Raw genomic sequence first — 22,800 nt, 5'->3', positions numbered from 1 at the left:
CTGGAAAATTGTGAAAAAGCTGTGCTGTAAATAATGGTTGTATGCAAAAACAAAAACGTTATTTGCAAAATTCTGCATTGATTTATGAATATAGTACATCTTCATAAAGATCAGAGATCTTCAAATCTCCAACAGACATGCTGGCTACCTACCAACAGTATTAGGCTATGTGCACACGTTCAGGAATGTATGCAGAATTTTCCTGAGCAAATCCGGACTCCTTTCACAGGAAATCCGCTCGCGTTTTTTATATCTTTTATAGTGTACATTTTTTTATGAAAGCTTAAAATATTTCATAAGTTTGATCCTTGAATTCTCTAAAGAATCCATAGCCTTTCAGAGAGTGTTCGGCCTTTTTTGACTGACAGCAGCATATTTCGGGGATTCATCACCCCATGTGCTTGATGACTGGTGGCAGCGTTAAGTAACCGAGGTGTGCGGGTGGGATCTATGCTCACTTTATAGCCTACAACAAAGGTTGAGTGCTGGATTGAATGAGAGGAGATAAATTAACCCTTGCAGGTGCACCCCACGTAACAACAAGTGTGTATGTGACAACTTAATAAATGAATAAATTGAGACCGCCCTTTTAAGTACAATGTGTAACAGTAACCAGTAAACTCTCATGTTTCCACTAGTGATGACCACAGGCTGTAATTGTCAAAGGGAATGGGTCACTAGATTTTTGCTGTCTCATCTGAGATAAGCATTATGGAGGGGCACAGACCCTGATTCCAGCAATATGTCACCTACTAGGCTGCTTGCTGTAGTTTTGATAAGTCCACTGTCATGTCCTGCTGAGCTGTGTATTACACAGTCCACATCGCTGATTGGCAGCTTTCTGTGTACACTGTGCATAAACTGCCAAACAATGGTGGGCGGTGGGGTTAGGGTTCATGAATATGGAGGACTACCTGGCAGCAGGTTTCCTAGTCATCTAGAGATATTCTGCTGATAAAATAGTGATTTGATCAAGACTACAGCAAGAAGACCAGTTAGAGACTCATTGCTGGAATCAGGGTCTGTGTCTCTACATTATGCTGCTCTCAGATTAGGTGGTAAAAATCTGATGACTGATTCCCTTTCAATCTATGTCTGTACAGAGCTTTTGAAGCTTTGCATTAAAAAACAGAGCATAAGATGCTCAAAAGAATAAAGGGAACACTAAAATACCACATCCTAGATATCTCTGAATGAAATATTCCAGTTGCAAATCTTTATTCATTACATAGTGGAATGTGTTGAGAATAAAACATAACAATTATTAATGTAAATCAAAATGAATATCCCACGGAGGTCTGGAATTGGAATGATACTCAAAATCCAAGTGGAAAATCAAACAGGCTGATCCAACTTCAGAGGAAATGCCTCAAGACAAGGAAATGATGCTCAGTTGTGTGTGTAGCCTCCACATGCCTGTATGATCTCCCTACAACGCCTGGGCATGCTCCTGATGAGGCGGTGGATGGTCTCCTGCGGGATCTCCTCCCAGACCAAGACTAAAGCATTCACCAACTCCTGGACAGTCTGTGGTGCAACGTGACGTTGGTGGATGGTGGGAGACATGATGTCCCAGATGTGCTCAATCAGATTCAGGTCTGGGGAAGGGGCAGGCCAGTCCATAGATTCAATGCCTTCATCTTGCAGGAACTGCAAAAGGCATTGAATGCAAAAAAAGCATCTGGAAGCTTCCATGGGTGAGTCTGTCCCCTGATGAATTGTATGTAACCCAAGGATATGTCTGCCCTATGCTTGATGTGTAGGGAGACAACATTCACAAAAGTGGCTTCCTGTGGAGAAAGTCGACAGCTTTTCCACTTCAAATTCTCAACATTCCACAGATCACCACGGTGGAGCTGACTGATTCTATGTCCGACCACTAGTCTCTTTCACAGCCCTATTGCTGAATTCTGACCAATCCATACTGCCCCCAAAATATGTAGGGGAAAATCACTTTTATTGCACAGTATATACAAATTAGTAACGACTAGTCTGGTTGGGATTCTTTTCCCCCAGACTAGTCTGTCTGGTTCTGTCTTACGCCCCCTTGGTGTGATTGGCATCTTCTTCACTTTCCTTTACTGTCACATCTTCAGTGTAGGATGTTGCACGCTAGTTTGAGGTTTACTGTACTGATCATGTGAAGACAAGAGTGAAAAAGATGAGATTAAAGTACCGAGGTCAGACTAGTCTGGAGAACGAAAATCCCACAGCACAGATTTCTAGTCTGGAGAACGAGAATCCCACAGCATAGATTTCTAGTCTGGAGAATGAGAAGCCCACAGCATAGATTTCTAGTCTGGAGAACGAGAAGCCCACAGCATCGATTCCTAGTCTGGAGAACGAGAAGCACACAGCATAGATTTCTAGTCTGGAGAATAAGAATCCCACAGCATAGATTTCTAGTCTGGAGAACGAGAAGCCCACATCATAGATTTCTAGTCTGGAGAACGAGAAGCCCACAGCATAGATTTCTAGTCTGGAGAACGAGAAGCCCACAGCATCGATTCCTAGTCTGGAGAACGAGAAGCCCACAGCTTAGATTTCTGGTCTGGAGAAAGAGAAGCCCACAGCATAGATTTCTAGTCTGGAGAACGAGAAGCCCACAGCATCGATTTCTAGTCTGGAGAACGAGAATCCCACAGCATCGATTTCTAGTCTGGAGAACGAGAAGCCCACAGCATAGATTTCTAGTTTGGAGAATGAGAAGCCTACAGCATAGATTTCTAGACTGGAGAACGAGAAGCCCACACCATCGATTTCTAGTCTGGAGAACGAGAATCCCACAGCATCGATTTCTAGTCTGGAGAACGAGAATCCCACAGCATAGATTTCTGATCTGGAGAACGAGAAGCCCACAGCATAGATTCCTGGTCAGGAGAACGAGAAGCCCACAGCATCGATTTCTAGTCTGGAGAACGAGAAGCCCACAGCATAGATTTCTAGTCTGGAGAACGAGAAGCCCACAGCATAGATTTCTAGTCTGGAGAATGAGAAGCCCACAGCATAGATTTCTAGTCTGGAGAACGAGAAGCCCACAGCATCGATTCCTAGTCTGGAGAACAAGAAGCCCACAGCATAGATTTCTAGTCTGGAGAACGAGAAGCCCACAGCATAGATTTCTAGTCTGGAGAACGATTAGCCCACCGCATAGATTTCTAGTCTGGAGAACGAGAAGCCCACAGCATCGATTCCTAGTCTGGAGAACGAGAAGCCCACAGCATAGATTTCTGGTCTGGAGAACGAGAAGCCCAGAGCATAGATTTCTAGTCTGGAGAACGAGAAGCCCACAGCATAGATTTCTAGTCTGGAGAACGAGAATCCCACAGCATCGATTTCTAGTCTGGAGAACGAGAATCACACAGCATAGATTTCTAGTCTGGAGAATGAGAAGCCTACAGCATAGGTTTCTAGTCTGGAGAACGAGAAGCCCACACCATCGATTCCTAGTCTGGAGAACGAGAAGCCCAGAGCATAGATTTCTAGTCTGGAGAACGAGAAGCCCACAGCATAGATTTCTAGTCTGGAGAACGAGAATCCCACAGCATCGATTTCTAGTCTGGAGAACGAGAATCACACAGCATAGATTTCTAGTCTGGAGAACAAGAAGCCCACAGCATAGATTTCTAGTCTGGAGAACGAGAAGCCCACAGCATAGATTTCTAGTCTGGAGAACGATTAGCCCACCGCATAGATTTCTAGTCTGGAGAACGAGAAGCCCACAGCATCGATTCCTAGTCTGGAGAACGAGAAGCCCACAGCATAGATTTCTGGTCTGGAGAACGAGAAGCCCAGAGCATAGATTTCTAGTCTGGAGAACGAGAAGCCCACAGCATCGATTTCTAGTCTGGAGAACGAGAATCCCACAGCATCGATTTCTAGTCTGGAGAACGAGAATCACACAGCATAGATTTCTAGTCTGGAGAATGAGAAGCCTACAGCATAGATTTCTAGTCTGGAGAACGAGAAGCCCACACCATCGATTCCTAGTCTGGAGAACGAGAAGCCCAGAGCATAGATTTCTAGTCTGGAGAACGAGAAGCCCACAGCATAGATTTCTAGTCTGGAGAACGAGAATCACACAGCATCGATTTCTAGTCTGGAGAACGAGAATCACACAGCATAGATTTCTAGTCTGGAGAACGAGAAGCCTACAGCATAGATTTCTAGTCTGGAGAACGAGAAGCCCACACCATCGATTCCTAGTCTGGAGAGAAAGAAGCCCACAGCAAAGATTTCTAGTCTGGAGAACGAGAAGCCCACAGCATAGATTTCTAGTCTGGAGAACGAGAATCACACAGCATCGATTTCTAGTCTGGAGAACGAGAATCCCACAGCATAGATTTCTAGTCTGGAGAAAGAGAAGCCTACAGCATAGATTTCTAGTCTGGAGAAAGAGAAGCCCACAGCATAGATTTCTAGTCTGGAGAACGAGAAGCCCACAGCATAGATTTCTAGTCTGGAGAAAGAGAAGCCCACAGCATATATTTCTAGTCTGGAGAACGAGAAGCCCACAGCATAGATTTCTAGTCTGGAGAACGAGAATCCCACAGCATTGATTTCTAGTCTGGAGAACGAGAAGCCCACAGCATAGATTTCTAGTCTGGAGAACGAGAAGCCTACAGCATAGATTTCTAGTCTGGAGAATGAGAATCCCACAGCATCGATTTCTAGTCTGGAGAAGGAGAATCACACAGCATCGATTTCTAGTCTGGAGAAAGAGAATCCCACAGCATAGATTTCTGGTCTGGAGAAAGAGAAGCCCACAGCATAGATTTCTAGTCTGGAGAAAGAGAAGCCCACAGCATAGATTTCTTGTCTGGAGAATTAGAATCCCACAGCACAGATTCCTGGTCTGGAGAATGAGAAGCCCACAGCATAGATTTCTAGTCTGGAGAATGAGAAGCCCACAGCATAGATTTCTTGTCTGGAGAATTAGAAACCCACAGCACAGATTCCTGGTCTGGAGAATGAGAAGCCCACAGCATAGATTTCTAGTCCGGAGAACGAGAAGCCCACAGCATAGATTTCTAGTCCGGAGAACGAGAAGCCCACAGCATAGATTTCTGGCACACGAACAGCACTTGTTAAGAAGAGGAACATTTTACGCCAGTGGGCTTTGTACTGACCCCAGAGAACTTCACACTGACCTTAATGAGTAGCCACCATTTATTGAAAATGAGGAGGTCTGTTTCCTAGTGGGTTGGAAAAAACTTGTGGAGACCAAGCCACATATTCTGTACGACTCCTTAGGTTTTTACCAGGAAAATCTATCTTTGTACCATGTTAGACAGTAGATGGAAAAATATAAAAATTTGAGAAAGAAGAAAATGTTGCCGTCCAATTGTGCAGGTCTCACATTTTAATATTTTTAGTTTTTTACCAGCATGCAGCAATATTAATGCATTTCTACCAATTTACCTGACAAGTTGTCTGTGCTTTGCGATTCTTGCTTTTTGTACTTGCTGAAAAGTGATGCAGCGTCTTGTCCAAAGATAAGGTCGTAATGTTCTATCAGGAACTGCACCAGAAGAGCCACCTGCATAAGCCGAGCAGAGGAACCGTTCAGCTAGAAAACTATTACACCACTGAACCTTCGCTTTCTCTAGATAATGGAGATGTCCACCAAATATTTGTACTTTTGAATGGACTCTTGGTGGTGTGAAAATAGAGAATCAAACAGATACTGGTACTCCACACAACTACACGTGTCCTCCATCAGTCTTCTAGCATCTTCTTCTAGTGCAAACTTTCTCAACTCCAGTCCTCAAGACTCACCAACAGGTCAAGTTTTCAGGATTTCCTTAATTATTGCACAGGTGATAATTTCATCACCTCCTCAAGCATAAATTCCATCACCTATTCAATACTGAGGAAACCCTGAGAACATGACCTGTTGGCGGGTCTTGAGGACTGGAGTTGAGAAATACTGTTCTAGTGAGATATCCCATGTCTTCTGCAGCCCACCTCAGATTGACTGAGGTTCTCGGTTCCATCTCAATCAACACTCAGAGACAGGGATGCCAACCATCTGTAAATTTGCGGACAGTCCACAAAAACAGGATGATTTTTTTGTTGTCCATAGTGTTCTGCACAAAGAAACACTGCCTGTGATATTATTTTTTATGTTCTTTAGTTAGTATTGCGCATGTACTAAAAGGGCTGACGTGCTGCCCAAAACGCAAAAGATTTATGAGACAAACTAGGAGGAGGAGCAGCAAGTAACGCAGGAACGGATACAGATTCACTATGCTATGTGCACTATAACATATATAAACATGCCAGGACAGTATGTAATAATCATATTCATAAGGAATACTCTAAACAAGCTATATGATATACACAAGAACAAAAACAAGAGCTTAACATTCCCAATTATAACTAGATCATAGTAGATAAATAATAACTATTGCCAAACATTTTTTATATAAAAGTATATATCTTTATTAATGATTCAATACAAAAAAAGGCAAACAAGTGCACATAGTAAAAGCCAAAAATTACTGGATCGGTCTAGTGAGCGATGATGCAAACTGGCAGGGGCAGGAAATCCATAAAATGAGAGCATTCAAAGTAAACAACAATATACCCCAATCAGAATATTGAGTTAAATAACCACACAAGTGTGTATAGAACAAAGAGTGGCCTCATAAATAACATATATATATATATGGGTAAGATATATGCAGCCTGTCCAAAAACATAGTCCTCAGTAAACAGATAGTGTGGCAAAAACAACACACTTCCTAAGAGTCAACTGACTGCCCCCCGGAAGAAGCAGCAGTGAAACGCGTGTTGGGATATCTGTGCAGCAGCTCTTGGCATCCCATGGGAAAGAAACGCCTGCCCTTGACTTACATGCACTTTAGGTAATTACTTTTGACTCTTAGGAAGTGTGGTGTTTATGCCACACTATCTGTTTACTGAAGACTATGTTTTTGGACAGGCTGCATATTTTTTACACACACACACATACACACACACACATATATATATAAATATATATATATATATATATATATATATATGGTATTTATGAGGCCACTCTTTGTTCTATACACACTTGTTCAATATTCTGATTGGGGTATGTTGTTGTTTACTTTTTAATGCTCTCATTTTATGGATTGCCTGCCCCTGCCAGTTAGTATCATCGCTCACTAGACCGATCCAGTAATTTTTAGCTTTTACTATGTGCACTTGTTTGCCTTTTTTTTGTAATGAATCATTAATAAAGATATATACTTTTATATAAAGAGATTTTTGGCAACGGCTATTAAATATATACTATGATCTAGTTATAATTGGGAATGTTAAGCTCTTGTTTTTGTTCTTATGTACATCATAAGTGCACTATAACGCTCATTATCTGCTATTATGATATATCTACTATATAATTGTCTAAGGGTCACTTCCGTCTTTCTGTCCTTCTGTCTGTCTGTCTGTCACGGATATTCATTGGTCGCGGCCTCTGTCTGTCATGGAATCCAAGTCGCTGATTGGCCTCACCAGCTGCCTGTCATGGCTGCCACGACCAATCAGCGACGGCCGCAGTCCGATTAGTCCCTCCCCTGCAGTCAGCGCCCGGCACCCACTCCATACTCCCCGCAGTCACCGCTCACACAGGGTTAATGCCAGTAGCAACAGACCGCGTTATGCCGTGGGTAACTCACTCCGTTACCGCCGCTATTAACCCTGTGTGACCAAGTTTTTACTATTGATGCTGCCCATGCAGCGTCAATAGTAAAAACATCTAATGTTAAAAATGATTAAAAAAAATAAAAAATCATTATATACTCACCTATGTATACAGGACAGGAGGAGTGGTACTGTGCAGTGTATATATACGGGACAGGAGGAGTGGTACTGTGCAGTGTATATATACAGTGCCTACAAGTAGTATTCAACCCCCTGCAGATTTAGCAGGTTTAATAAGATGCAAATAAGTTAGAGCCTTCAAACTTCAAACAAGAGCAGGATTTATTAACAGATGCATAAATCTTACAAACCAAAAAGTTTTGTTGCTCAGTTAAATTTTTATAAATTTTAAACATAAAAGTGTGGGTCAATTATTATTCAACCCCTAGGTTTAATATTTTGTGGAATAACCTTTGTTTGCAATTACAGCTAATAATCGTCTTTTATAAGACCTGATCAGGCCGGCACAGGTCTCTGGAGTTATCTTGGCCCACTCCTCCATGCAGATCTTCTCCAAGTTATCTAGGTTCTTTGGGTGTCTCATGTGGACTTTAATCTTGAGCGCCTTCCACAAGTTTTCAATTGGGTTAAGGTCAGGAGACTGACTAGGCCACTGCAACACCTTGATTTTTTGCCTCTTGAACCAGGCCTTGGTTTTCTTGGCTGTGTGCTTTGGGTCGTTGTCTTGTTGGAAGATGAAATGACGACCCATCTTAAGATCCTTGATGGAGGAGCGGAGGTTCTTGGCCAAAATCTCCAGGTAGGCCGTGCTATCCATCTTCCCATGGATGCGGACCAGATGGCCAGGCCCCTTGGCTGAGAAACAGCCCCACAGCATGATGCTGCCACCACCATGCTTGACTGTAGGGATGGTATTCTTGGGGTCGTATGCAGTGCCATCCAGTCTCCAAACGTCACGTATGTGGTTGGCACCAAAGATCTCGATCTTGGTCTCATCAGACCAGAGAACCTTGAACCAGTCAGTCTCAGAGTCCTCCAAGTGATCATGAGCAAACTGTAGACGAGCCTTGACATGACGCTTTGAAAGTAAAGGTACTTTACGGGCTCGTCTGGAACGGAGACCATTGCGGTGGAGTACGTTACTTATGGTATTGACTGAAACCAATGTCCCCACTGCCATGAGATCTTCCCGGAGCTCCTTCCTTGTTGTCCTTGGGTTAGCCTTGACTCTTTGGACAAGCCTGGCCTCGGCACGGGAGGAAACTTTCAAAGGCTGTCCAGGCCGTGGAAGGCTAACAGTAGTTCCATAAGCCTTCCACTTCCGGAGACAGGTAGGCCCAACTCCTTGGAAAGGGTTTTGTACCCCTTGCCAGCCTTGTGACCCTCCACGATCTTGTCTCTGATGGCCTTGGAATGCTCCTTTGTCTTTCCCATGTTGACCATGTATGAGTGCTGTTCACAAGGTTGGGGAGGGTCTTAAATAGTCAGAAAAGGCTGGAAAAAGAGATAATTAATCCAAACATGTGAAGCTCATTGTTCTTTGTGCCTGAACTACTTCTTAATACTTTAGGGGAACCAAACAGAATTCTGGTGGGTTGAGGGGTTGAATAATAAATGACCCTCTGAAAAGACTTTTCACAATTTAAAAAAAAATAAACAAAGAAATAACATTCTTTTTTGCTGCAGTGCATTTCACACTTCCAGGCTGATCTACAGTCCAAATGTCACAATGCCAAGTTAATTCCAAATGTGTAAACCTGCTAAATCTGCAGGGGGTTGAATACTACTTGTAGGCACTGTATATATATATATATATATATATATATATATATATATATATATATATATAGTGAGGATAATGTATGATATAACTTTAGTTTCTCTTGCCTGTTAGCACCATACTGTGGGCGTTGACCCCCCTTTACTTCAGGGTTTAGCTTTTCTTTTCAATGGGTGTAGAAGAGCTTTTATTGCTTCTTGCTGCAAATTCCTGACTTTCAGCTCCCAAACCCCTCATGCCCATCCCAAAGGAATTTTTACGATCAGTATAGATGCACAGACAGTTGTACCAGCTGAAACTGGTCTGATTTCCTTCTTTAAAAGGCAAGAAGTCCTTTGTTCCATTATAGTGAGATATTGGGCCAACGGTTTAGGCTAGGAAAATAATACATCCAGTTTGTGAATCTCCATCAACGCATCTATCAGCCACAGTAAGAGCGGGCTTCTAGTTCCAACAGGGACAGAGTATGGATTTCTCTGAAACTATGCATCCTATCAAGCCCAAATTTTGTCTCACTAGAACGCCAATATTAATACAAGATGAATGCTGGGTGTGTTATGATTCTGACATGTTCTGTAGCAGAGATACAGGCATTAGACAAACTTGTGTGCAATTTGGTAAGACTGAAGAGATAGGAGGGTCTGAGGAAACCAGCCCTGTTAGTGATGTCACGAGACTGTGGTTATTTAAGTGACTCCACTTTACCCAGCCTTCAGAATCTGTGAGAGTCTGTCTGAGTCTGACTTGAGGAGCCCTCACTGCCAGTCCTGATGCATTGGGACATTTGGGAGCTCCGCCCACTAGCCTGCTTTTGCCTGAAATGACCTGAACACATGTAAGTGTTAATTTCTCATTTAACCCATGTTATTTTTATGATTACTTTGTACATATTTTCAATTGTCTCATATTGTAACATCTTTATATAATTTTTTATAAACACTGCCTTAAATCTTTTATGGAGTATAATATTTAAAATACAAAATACTAGATTCGTTCTTCTGCTCTAAAACGTACCCTAAGTCGTCTGAAGGGAATTATGCTACTGTTTTGGGTTAGCTTCAGACCCGTTTAAACTAAGCTGGTGGCAGCATACCGTGTGCTGTGCCTTTGGGAGTCGTTGTAGCGACTGCGGCGTTGATTATTGTTCCTGCCTGAGTGGGAGTACAGGTCCTTCTCAAAAAATTAGCATATAGTGTTAAATTTCATTATTTACCATAATGTAATGATTACAATTAAACTTTCATATATTATAGATTCATTATCCACCAACTGAAATTTGTCAGGTCTTTTATTCTTTTAATACTGATGATTTTGGCATACAACTCCTGATAACCCCAAAAACCTGTCTCAATAAATTAGCATATCAAGAAAAGGTTCTCTAAACGACCTATTACCCTAATCTTCTGAATCAACTAATTAACTCTAAACACATGCAAAAGATACCTGAGGCTTTTATAAACTCCCTGCCTGGTTCATTACTCAAAACCCCCATCATGGGTAAGACTAGCGACCTGACAGATGTCAAGAAGGCCATAATTGACACCCTCAAGCAAGAGGGTAAGACCCAGAAAGAAATTTCTCAACAAATAGGCTGTTCCCAGAGTGCTGTATCAAGGCACCTCAATGGTAAGTCTGTTGGAAGGAAACAATGTGGCAGAAAACGCTGTACAACGAGAAGAGGAGACCGGACCCTGAGGAAGATTGTGGAGAAGGACCGATTCCAGACCTTGGGGAACCTGAGGAAGCAGTGGACTGAGTCTGGTGTGGAAACATCCAGAGCCACCGTGCACAGGCGTGTGCAGGAAATGGGCTACAGGTGCCGCATTCCCCAGGTAAAGCCACTTTTGAACCATAAACAGCGGCAGAGGCGCCTGACCTGGGCTACAGAGAAGCAGCACTGGACTGTTGCTAAGTGGTCCCAAGTACTTTTTTCTGATGAAAGCAAATTTTGCATGTCATTCGGAAATCAAGGTGCCAGAGTCTGGAGGAAGACTGGGGAGAAGGAAATGCCAAAATGCCTGAAGTCCAGTGTCAAGTACCCACAGTCAGTGATGGTGTGGGGTGCCATGTCAGCTGCTGGTGTTGGTCCACTGTGTTTCATCAAGGGCAGGGTCAATGCAGCTAGCTATCAGGAGATTTTGGAGCACTTCATGCTTCCATCGGCTGAAATGCTTTATGGAGATGAAGATTTCATTTTTCAGCACGACCTGGCACCTGCTCACAGTGCCAAAACCACTGGTAAATGGTTTACTGACCATGGTATTACTGTGCTCAATTGGCCTGCCAACTCTCCTGACCTGAACCCCATAGAGAATCTGTGGGATATTGTGAAGAGAAAGTTGAGAGACGCAAGACCCAACACTCTGGATGAGCTTAAGGCCGCTATTGAAGCATCCTGGGCCTCCATAACATCTCAGCAGTGTCACAGGCTGATTGCCTCCATGCCACGCCGCATTGAAGCAGTCATTTCTGCCAAAGGATTCCCGACCAAGTATTGAGTGCATAACTGAACATTATTATTTGATGATTTTTTTGTTTGTTATTAAAAACACTTTTATTTGATTGGATGGGTGAAATATGCTAATTTATTGAGACAGGTTTTTTGGGTTATCAGGAGTTGTATGCCAAAATCATCAGTATTAAAAGAATATAAGACCTGACAAATTTCAGTTGGTGGATAATGAATCTATAATATATGAAAGTTTAATTGTAATCATTACATTATGGTAAATAATGAAATTTAACACTATATGCTAATTTTTTGAGAAGGACCTGTAGTTATATCGCCTCGCTGCAGCATGCCCAATAGCCAGTACATAGCAGGCAGCCTTTCTGGCGACTAATTACCCTAGGTGCAGTACCCAATCTGACCTGAGGGTAAGTGGGCGCCAGAGAGCTGCAAGTTCAAGCAGAACTGTAAAGCGGGATATACATAAATCCCTGCAGTTCGTGGTATATTGAAGAGCAGTGGGATAACTAGAATAAGCCCCTGCTGCAAACTAAGAGGTCCAAAGACTTGTGTGTGTTTTTTCATCACATTGTAGCAGTGGAGGGATAACTAAGATAAGCCCCCCTGCACATGTGATAGCCGTCTGTTGGCCTAAAGTCACCCCGATCGGTGACGTGGGGGGTGACGGTCACGGTGTGAATCGTGACAAATTGGTGGCAAGGCAGTGGGATCTTAGATCATTAGTGATTTGGTTTGAGTGATCATTCCTCTCACTAAAAACTTGCAAAGTTCTTGCGAGAACTCTGCGCAAATAAGTTTCGAGAACGAACTCGGTGTTTATTAGTCCTGAGACAACTGTGTCTACTGGTAATTATCCCCTACCCTTCTCTTTGTTTTTCTGTCCTATCTATTATTTGGCAACCATGGCTGCAATGGGAGAAGAGTGGTATAAGCAGCTTAAGAAAGACTCTCTTATTGCGGGGCGTGGCAGATCAACACCACAAACAAAAACAAAGGCCAACTGGTCGCGGCTCTGGTGCAACGGGAAACCGGCTAGAGCCCAGTGGGCGCAGAACCCGACCCAAGCAGAGGGGTTGCTGCAGTAGAGGTCCAACCACTGAATGCCGGCCCTACTAGCAATCAGGGCGAATTGGACCCCCACCTGCTGGCGGCCTTGGAAGAATTCCCCACTGATGACCATGATGGACGTCGGCAGCTGATTCAGCAATACCAGCAGGAGGCCCAGGCCCAGCGAGCCGAGCAAGAGGCCCGAGCCGAGCGGGAGGCTGAGAGAGCCGAGTGAGAGGCCCAGGCCCAGCGTGCCGAGCACCAAGCCCAGCGAGAACATGAACGGGAGATGCTCCGGCAGGGAGGATACCCTCCACCGGCCGAAGCCGTGAGCCCAGCAGCGCTCAGATACCGAAGCCCCGGCCCGATCACTTTCCTGTTATGGAAAAGGATGGGGACTTGGACACTTTTCTGCGGGCCTTTGAGAAAGCCGGCAGACAGTACCAGCTGCCTACAGATGAATGGGCACGATACCTGACACCAGAGCTGAGAGGCAAAGCTCTGGAGGCGTTTGCTACCCTCCCTCAAGAACAAGATGGTGACTATGAGGCCATCAAGCAGGCTCTGATAGCCAAGTACCAGCTTACACCCGAGGTGTACCGTAGAAAGTTCTGAAACCTCCAACGTGGCCCACATTACAGCTAGGGCGATGTGGTGAATGGACTCAGGACCCACTTTAACCAGTGGATCCAAGGACTGTCAGTGACCACCTTTGAGGTGTGACAGTTCGTAATGGACAGAGAACCCAAAGACGTGACGAAAGCAGCGCAGATTGCCGATGCCTATGAAGCCAACCGTAGATTGGAAGTGCAGAAGCCAGTCACCACCAGCTGGAGAGGGGGTAAGCCTGCAACCAACGCCAGTACCCCTGCCAGCCAACACACCAGAGGTCCTGTCCCTGTGGCCAACAGCACCAGACCTACCACCGAACCTCGCCAGTGTTTCTTCTGCAAGCGGACTGGTCATATCAGTCCCCACTGTCCAGACAAGAAGAAGAACCCCCAACCAAGGCCCCAGGGCCTAACGCAGCAGTTCTTTTGGTGGGTGGTGTGGCTAGGAGGGTGTGTGACTACGTACAGCACGTCACTGTGGGAGGCCATGTCACTACAGGCCTCAAGGACACCAAGGCTGAACGAACCCTCATCCAACCCGAACTGGTGGCAGCTGAAGAAATCATTCCGGGGAAAACCCTAACTGTCACTGGGATTGGGGGCATCAGCTGTCCCTTGCCAATGGCCCGAGTTTATATTGATTGGAGTGCCGGGAGCGGGGTGAAGGAAGTTGGGCTGTCTGATAATTTGCCCACTGATGTTTTGTTGGGGACTGATTTGGGGAGGATGGTTGCATACTACGTCCCTGACACCCCTCCCCAATCTGCTAATAAGGGTAACATTAACCCTGATGATGATGATTATGATGATGATGGGAAATCGCATGTGTTACCTGACCATGCTTTATCTTGTAATGATGCATCTGATAACCATTTTGTCCCTAGGATTGATGGTGAAAATGTTGTACCTGTGCCAACTGAACCTGATAATGATTTTTCTGTGAAAGTTGATGTGTCCATAGGTACAGGAATGCTCAGCCCCGTCGCTCTGCGGAGTGAGACGGCTGAGGAACCCCTAGCAGGGGCAAGTGTCGGTGCTACAGGAAATGGGGAGAAGCATGGGAACCGTGAGAAAGGTGATGCCATGAAATTGACCAGTGCCACCGAGGAAGGTAACTGGCCCATAAGTAGCACTGCCCCTGAAGTGTTGGGGGTGGATGGGGAGGTAGCACCCATAGCAGCGTCGGCTGATGGGTCTGTGGAAATCCCCGGGGAGACAGCCTACGTAGCTGCTGTCACCCGCAGTCAGAGTGCCCAGAGCACAGATAACTGTCTGCCTTCCGGACCCTCCTCAGTCATTGTTGTGACTGAACCAGAGGAGACCCAGAGCACGTCCCAGACGGTTCCCGTGAGGAAGGGACCCTGACATCGCTTCTGGCTTCTCCTAGCCAGGAGTTTCAGGCCGCTCTGCACGCAGATGCGAGCCTAGAGAGTTTGAGACAACGCACCGAGACGCCCACCTCCGTGACTGATAAGGAGAGGGTGTTCTGGGAACGAGGAAGGTTGTACCGGGAGACAGTACCCGGAGAATCACAAAAGGAGTGGTTGAGGGAAAGACAGCTGGTCGTCCCGCAGCAATTCCTGGGTGAGTTGTTACGGATTGCCCATGAGATCCAGCTAGCTGGACACTTGGGGATCAGCAAAACTAAGGCCCAGCTGTCTCAACACTTCTATTGGCCTACGATGGAGACAGATGTGTCAAACTACTGCCGCTCCTGTATCACCTGTCAAAGAGTGGGGAAGGCGGGGCCTGCTATTAAGGCTCCCCTGGTCCCTTTGCCAGTGATAGAGGAGCCGATCCAGAGGATCGCGGTGGACATTGTGGGCCCGCTGGCCGTCCCCAGCAGCTCTGGAAAGCAATACATCCTTACTGTAGTAGACTACGCTGCCCGGTACCAAGAGGCAGTAACTCTGTCGTCAACTAGGGCAGATAAGGTGGCAGATGCCCTGTTGGCCATCTTTTCACGTGTAGGATTTCCCAGGGAGATGCTTACTGATCAAGGGACCCAATTCATGTCTTGCCTAACGGAGGCTCTCTGTAAGAGAATGCAGATACAGCACCTGGTATCGAGTGCGTATCACCCACAGACCAATGGCTTATGTGAACGCTTCAACGGTACCCTCAAACAGATGCGCATGCTGGTTAAGACCCAAGGGCGCGACTGGGAGCGGTACCTCCCACACCTGCTATTCGCTTACCGAGAGGTTCCGCAGGCCTCAACGGGGTTCTCCCCCTTCGAGCTCCTGCATGGCAGGCGAGTCCGGGGACCCATTCGGCTGGTCAGAGAATCCTGGGAAGAGGAGCCAAACTCTTCTGAAGCGTCCATAGTGGAGTATGTCATGCGCTTCCGTGACAAGATGCAGACCTTGACGCAGTTGGTGTATGACAACATGACGCAGGCTCAGGCTGACCAGAAGCACTGGTACGACCAGAACGCCCGGGAGCGGACCTACCACGTGGGTCAAAAGGTGTGGGTGCTGGTCCCCGTGCCAACTGATAAGCTTCAGGCAGCCTGGGAGGGCCTGTACGTCGTCCACCAACAGCTCAACCCGGTCACCTATGTGGTCACGCTTGACCACACTCGGGGTAGGCGAAAGACCTTTCACGTCAACATGATGAAGGTTCATCAGGAACGTGAAACTTTCGTCCTACCGGTCTGCAGCTTGCCCGAAGACGGGGAGGAAGACACCCTCCTGTACATCCTGGCCTAAGCCAAGGCTGGTGTGTCCATCGAGGATGTGGAGGTAAGCGCCTCACTAACCGAACCCCAGCGGTCGCAGTTGCGGACCAAGTGCGGACCAAGCTGGAACCCTTCCGGGCCGTGTTCTCCAACTGACCTGGAAGGACTGAGTTAGCAGTCCACGAGGTGGACACCGGGAATCATGCCCCACTATGGCGAACACCTTATCGAATCTCCGACCAGGTGCAGCCGGTTATGCGCCAGGAAATCGATGAGATGTTACAGCTGGGGGTGATTCGACGGTCAAAGAGTGCGTGGGCTTCATCTGTAGTTCTCGTGCCAAAGAAGGATCGGACCACCTGGTTCTGCGTGGGCTACAGGGGGCTCAACGCCATCACAGCCTCTGACGCACACCCAATGCCGCGCATCGAGGAGCTGAATGAGAGGTTAGCTGGCGCAAAATACCTGACAATAATGGATCTGAGTCGAAGATACTGGCAGATTCCCCTGAGCCCCAAGGCGCAGGAGAAGTCTGTCTTTATCACACCCTTTGGACTGTACGAGTCCACGGTCATGCCCTTCGGCATGAAGAATGCCCCTGCCACTTTCCAGCGGATGGTCAACCTCCTGCTTCAGGGGCTGGAGGAGTATGCAGTGGCGTACTTGGATGACATTGCCATCTTCAGTTCCTCCTGGGAGAAACACCTGCAGCGTCTCGAGGAGATGCTCAGGCGAATTCACCGAACTGGACTGATTATCAAGCTGGGAAAGTGCCAGATGGGCATGAGTGAGGTCCACTACCTGGGGCACCGGGTAGGCGGGGGGCACCCTAAAACCAGAGCCTGAGAAAGTGGGAGCGATCGTGAACTGGTCCACCCCCAGGACCAAGAAACAGGTGATGTCCTTCCTGGGCACTGCAGGGTACTATAGGCGCTTCGTACAGCACTATAGGAGCCTGGCAAAACCTTTGACGGACATCACCAGGAAGAAGCTACCCCACATCGTCAACTGGACCGATGGCTGTGAGGTGGCCTTCCAGGAATTGAAAACCGCACTGTGCAACGCCCCTGTGTTGAAAGCAGTCAACAGCAGTCGACCGTTCTTGGTACAGACTGACGCCAGTGAGTTTGGCCTTGGTGCTGTGCTCAGCCAGGTTGATTCGGAGGACCAAGGGCATCCCGTGTTGTACCTGAGCCGGAAACTTCTGCCGAGGGAAGTGGCCTACTTCACCATCGAGAAGGAGTGCCTGGCCATAGTCTGGGCCCTGCAACGCTTGCAGCCCTACTTGCACAGTCGCACCTTCACTGTGGTGACCGACCACAACCCTCTGCTCTGGCTAAACGCCATGTGTGGAACCAACGGCAGGTTGCTACGCTGGAGCCTTGCCCTTCAGCATTTTGACTGCACCATTGAACACAAAACGGGCAGGGAGCATGGCAATGCAGATGGACTGTCCCGCCGGGGTGAACCTGTTGAGGTGCGCATGGAGGAGCATCGAGTGGTCCTGCCTCTGTAGAGCACACCAGAAGGGGGAGGTGTGAGGATCATGTATAATATAAGTTTTAGTTTCCCTTGCCAGCACATATAGGGTGGGCGTTGACCCCCCTTCACTCTGTGTTTTGCTTTCTGGAATATGTGTGTAGAAGAGGGTTTATTGCTCTGGCTGTAAATTCCAGGATCTGGGCAACTTACTCATCCCTCCTCCAATTTAGAACCAGCTAGAACTGGTCTGATATCTCTCTAAAGGCAGAAAGTTCTTTGTCCTCTTATAGTTAGGTATTGGGCCACGGATTTGGGCTAGGAAAATAATAAGTCCATTTTGCGAATCTCCATCGGCGGATCTGTCAGCCACTGTAAGCATGAGCCTCTAATTCCAACAGGGACAGAGTACAGATTTCTCCAGAAACGGGCGTCCCAACAAGCCCGAATTTAGTCTCATTAGAAAGCCAATTTTAAAATAAGCTGAATGCTGGGTGTGTTATGATTCTGACATGTTCGGGAACGAAAATACAAGAATTATACGAATTGTTGGAGAAAATTGTACAGCTGAGGAGAGGGGAGGGCGATGTTAACCCAACCCCTTTAGTGATATCACAAGGCTGCAGCTTTTAAGTGATAACACTTAACCCAGTCTTAGTCTGAGTTTTAGTTGAGGAGCTGTTTCTATCCTGACCTCCTGATGCACTGGGACATTTGGGGTTCCGCCTACCAGCATGGTTTTGCCTGAAATGAACTGAGAACATGTGAGTTTTACTTTTTTCTCATTTAATCCCGTTATTTTATAATTACCTTGTACATATTTTCAGTTGTCTCTTTTGTAACATCTTTATATGCCTTTTTATAAACACTGCCCTAAACTTTCAGAGTAAAATATATAAATTACTAGTTTCGTTCTCCTATTCTAATACGTACCCTAAGTCTTCTGAAGGGAATTACGCTACTGTTTTGGGTTAGCTTCGGACCCGTTTAATCGAAGCTGGTGGCAGCATACCGTGTGCTGTGCCTTTGGGAGTCGTTGTAGCGACGGTGGCGTTGATAATTATTGTTCCTGCCTGAGTGGGAGTAGTTATATCACCTCGCTGCAGCGTGCCCAATAGCCAGTACATAGCAGGCAGCCTTTCTGGCGACTAATTACCCTAGGTGCAGTACCCAATCTGACCTGAGGGTAAGGGGGGCGCCAGAGAGCTGCAATTTCAAGCAGAACTGTAAAGCGGGATATTCATAAATCCCTGTAGTTCGTGGTATATTGAAGAGCCGTGGGATAACTAAAATAAGCCCCTGCTGTAAACTAAGAGGTAAATAGCCTTGTGTTTTTTCATCACATTGTAGCAGTGGAGGGATAACTAAGATAAGCCCCCCTGCACATGTGATAGCCGTCTGTTGGCCTAAAGTCACCCTGATCCGTGATGTAGGGGTGACGGTCACGGTGTGAATCGTGACACACAATTTCTACAATGACTTGGTATAATAAAAGGTATTCTCTGACTAAGTGTTCAGCTGTTGAGGAAATCCGCTAGAAGGAGCAAAGTGTTCAGACATGCTAAATATAACGAGTGCAGGTCACATCAGCCGCCATCCCCACCTTCCCCAGACATTCACTATTTATTACCATCGCTGCAGGAAATATGTCTATAGTTAGGATTTTTAGATTGTAAGATAGCAAATATACATAATAGTCATTTATTACTGGAACCTGATTTATTAGAAGGTTCCCGGTCTCTCCAGGGTAACGGCACTGGCTCAGAGTCTGGGAATATTGCAAGGAACATAATATCCTATTTGTGGATCCCTTTCAAAGAGCAAAACGTCTTCTTTTGGCATTCCCACGAGGGTAGAACTCCATGCTTTATCCTCTGGTTCACAGGATAGTCCCAGCAAAATTGGGACTGTAGCTAAGTGTGTTGTGAAGGGCCTGTGCCAATCAGTAACCAAATGATGTAAAGTAGGCCCCGATTCACAGACACTTTTAGGTTTTATGCATTTTGCACCGAGTCAAAAATGGTCTTTATCTTTTTTTTGTGTCTCTTTATTGGTAAAAGTCTGGAAAAATTGTATGAAAATTTTCAGTGCACATAAATCCTCTGGTGGTAACTGGAAAGCAAAAAAAAAAAAAGACTTTTCGAATGTCGCAAATTACAAATTAGGTGAAAACATGTGGAAACCACAAACCTTGGCCACAACAGTGAACTAAAGCAAAAAATAGTCAAACGCATAAAAAAGGGATTGAAAAAAAAAGGGGCAAATTATAACAAGAATTAGGCACAAAGGACAAAAAAAAACAGACAAAAAAGAGGTGCGAGTGCAGTAATGAATCGGGTGCGAGTGCAGTAATGAATCGGGGGCGAGTGCAGTAATGAATCGGGTGCGAGTGCAGTAATGAATCGGGTGCGAGTGCAGTAATGAATCGGGTGCGAGTGCAGTAATGAATCGGGTGCGAGTGCAGTAATGAATCGGGTGCGAGTGCAGTAATGAATCGGGTGCGAGTGCAGTAATGAATCGGGTGCGAGTGCAGTAATGAATCGGGTGCGAGAGCAATAATGAATCGGGTGCGAGTGCAGTAATGAATCGGGTGCGAGTGCAGTAATGAATCGGGTGCGAGTGCAGTAATGAATCGGGTGCGAGTGCAGTAATGAATCGGGTGCGAGTGCAGTAATGAATCGGGTGCGAGTGCAGTAATGAATCGGGTGCGAGTGCAGTAATGAATCGGGTGCGAGTGCAGTAATGAATCGGGTGCGAGTGCAGTAATGAATCGGGTGCGAGTGCAGTAATGAATCGGGTGCGAGAGCAGTAATGAATCGGGTGCGAGTGCAGTAATGAATCGGGTGCGAGTGCAGTAATGAATCGGGTGCGAGTGCAGTAATGAATCGGGTGCGAGTGCAGTAATGAATCGGGTGCGAGTGCAGTAATGAATCGGGTGCGAGTGCAGTAATGAATCGGGTGCGAGTGCAGTAATGAATCGGGTGCGAGTGCAGTAATGAATCGGGTGCGAGTGCAGTAATGAATCGGGTGCGAGCTCTATTGACCTAGAAACAAACCAAGCTTTCATGCTATAGAGATTAGTATTTTCCGGGAAGCGGTGCTGTGAATGCTCCCTACAATCAGCCTGGCGGATTTCCTGATCTTTTTGCTGTGTGCATTAGATGCATCTGGGGTTCCTCTGGTACCTTTTTCGTTGACTTGCTCTCCTCTTCGGGGTCGCTGACAGACGGCAGCCATAGCATATTTGGGGCTATGCAGAGCGCTAGGTTGGACGCCGTCATCTGGTTCTCTTCACAGCTCTTTCCTATGTGATTCAGTACAGCAATCACGTGCTGCAGTAAGAGGACGTTTGCTTCTGGAAGCTGCTCCATCAAGCTGGAAAGAGAAGCCTGGTTACATTAATTGAGGCATCCTCACTCCTGTCCTCAGTATGTTTGTGGAACATTAGTAGGGACATAAATTATTAGCACTATTATCATCATGCTTTGCTCCTATAGCGCCATCATATTCCGCTCAGACATTATCACCACTGTCCCCATTGGGGGTCACAGTAGATTCCTTATCACTATGTCGTCGAGGTGTGAGAGTGAAGGGGAAGCAGAGATATCCCTGAAGAGTCCTTGCAGAAGGTCCCATTGGACCAGGCGGAATGAGATGGAACCAACTTGCACCAGAAGATTTGCAGGGGGAGAAACTTCAGGTGCGGGACCTGATCAGGTGACCAGAAACCCAGAGGTCCTGAGTATAAAAGGCATGTGCGCCAAAGGGCAGGCAGATTTGGCGCCAGGAAGAAGAGCGAAGCAGATGCAGCCCAGAGGTTGCGCTGAGGCTAGCGTGACAGTGGGAAGTCCACACCGCTAAGGAGAACCCCACGGCCGGGAGAACCCAGAGTTCTGACTACGCCGGTCACGGCTCAGAGACCACACGTTGCTCTTCGAGAGCCGAGTCCCAGTCCTTTCCGCCTTGGGTCTAAGAGGCTGCCTTGAACGGTCAAGATCAGCAAGGAGGCGATAACTAGAGAAGCCCGCCTGCAGTTGTAGAGGAAGAGGGTGTGAGAGCAGGACCGTCACTTCCAACTCTCACAATCGGTACCCACAAGGGTCGGATTAGGATAACAGGTTGGGAGGGGGCTGGTTGGTGCAAGGACATGCTCTAATAGACTACGTCAGAAAGACTTGAGACCTAGCCGGAAAGCCAGGTGAACCCCGCTAGGGCCAAACCAACAAGAAGGACTTATGTGGTAAACCCCGCGTATGGGCGTACCATCTCTGTAGGAGGGACATCAGTGTTATATAGAGCACTTACTATTTCCATCTTATTGTTATTTCGTTCTTTTTTGAGGTGCTTTGTTATTATCACTAATTGCTTAGATTTCCTGTAAATTACTATTACATTTAAACCAAACTATACCATTTGTGACTGCTCGTGCCTCGCGTCCTCCGTGAGTAAAATCCCCACACTTGCACTACAGGAGGAAACCCACGCAAACACTGGGAGAACATACAAACTCTTCTGTCGTCCTTGGTAGGATTTAAACCCAGGACCCCAGCGCTGCAAGGCTAACCACTGAGCCACCGGGCTGCCCATGCATCTTAATAACCTGCTATATGTAGAAAGATAAAGCTTTTAATACCACCATGTACACTTACTGAACGCCATATGTTAAAGGGAATCTGTCACAGTGCTTTTGCTCTATGATCTGAGAGCAGCATAATTTAGGCGCAGAGACCCTGACTCCAGTCGCTTACTGAGCTGCTTGCTGCAGTTTCATAAAGTCACAGTTTTCTCTGCTGCAGATCCAGCAGTTCACTGACAGCTAAGCTCTGTATAACTCCGACCACACCACCGATGATTGGCTGCTTTCTGTGTACACTGTGCATAGGCAGAAAGCTGCCAATTGGTGATGGGGCGTGTTATACAGAGCAGGAGGACTACAGGAAAGTGACAACAAGTCCTCTAGCAATAATCTCCTGCTGATAAAACAGTGATTTTATTGAAACTACACTCAACTGCTTTCAGAGTAAATAACAAACACATCCCGACAGATTCGCTTTAATCTGATTCACATGCCCCAATT

The 22,800-nt window shown here is 46.4% G+C and overlaps 1 protein-coding gene across 1 annotated transcript in view; it reads right to left on the bottom strand.

Annotated features, from left to right (window-relative positions):
• LOC138662739 (rho GTPase-activating protein 20-like) overlaps positions 1 to 22,800 on the bottom strand; it is a 160,471-nt gene that overhangs the window by 5,070 nt on the left and 132,601 nt on the right. The window contains exons 13-14 of the mRNA XM_069748634.1: positions 20,909 to 21,098; positions 5,422 to 5,539 (exon numbers count right to left, since the gene is read on the bottom strand). Of these exons, the coding sequence (XP_069604735.1) occupies positions 5,422 to 5,539; positions 20,909 to 21,098 (308 nt within the window). The remainder of the gene's footprint in view (positions 1 to 5,421; positions 5,540 to 20,908; positions 21,099 to 22,800) is intronic.

Source organism: Ranitomeya imitator, chromosome 2, assembly GCF_032444005.1.
Source record: "Ranitomeya imitator isolate aRanImi1 chromosome 2, aRanImi1.pri, whole genome shotgun sequence".
Taxonomy (NCBI): Eukaryota; Metazoa; Chordata; class Amphibia; order Anura; family Dendrobatidae; genus Ranitomeya; species Ranitomeya imitator.
The sequence above is the reverse complement of the archived record's forward strand: the minus strand, read 5'-3'. Positions and strand labels throughout refer to the sequence as shown.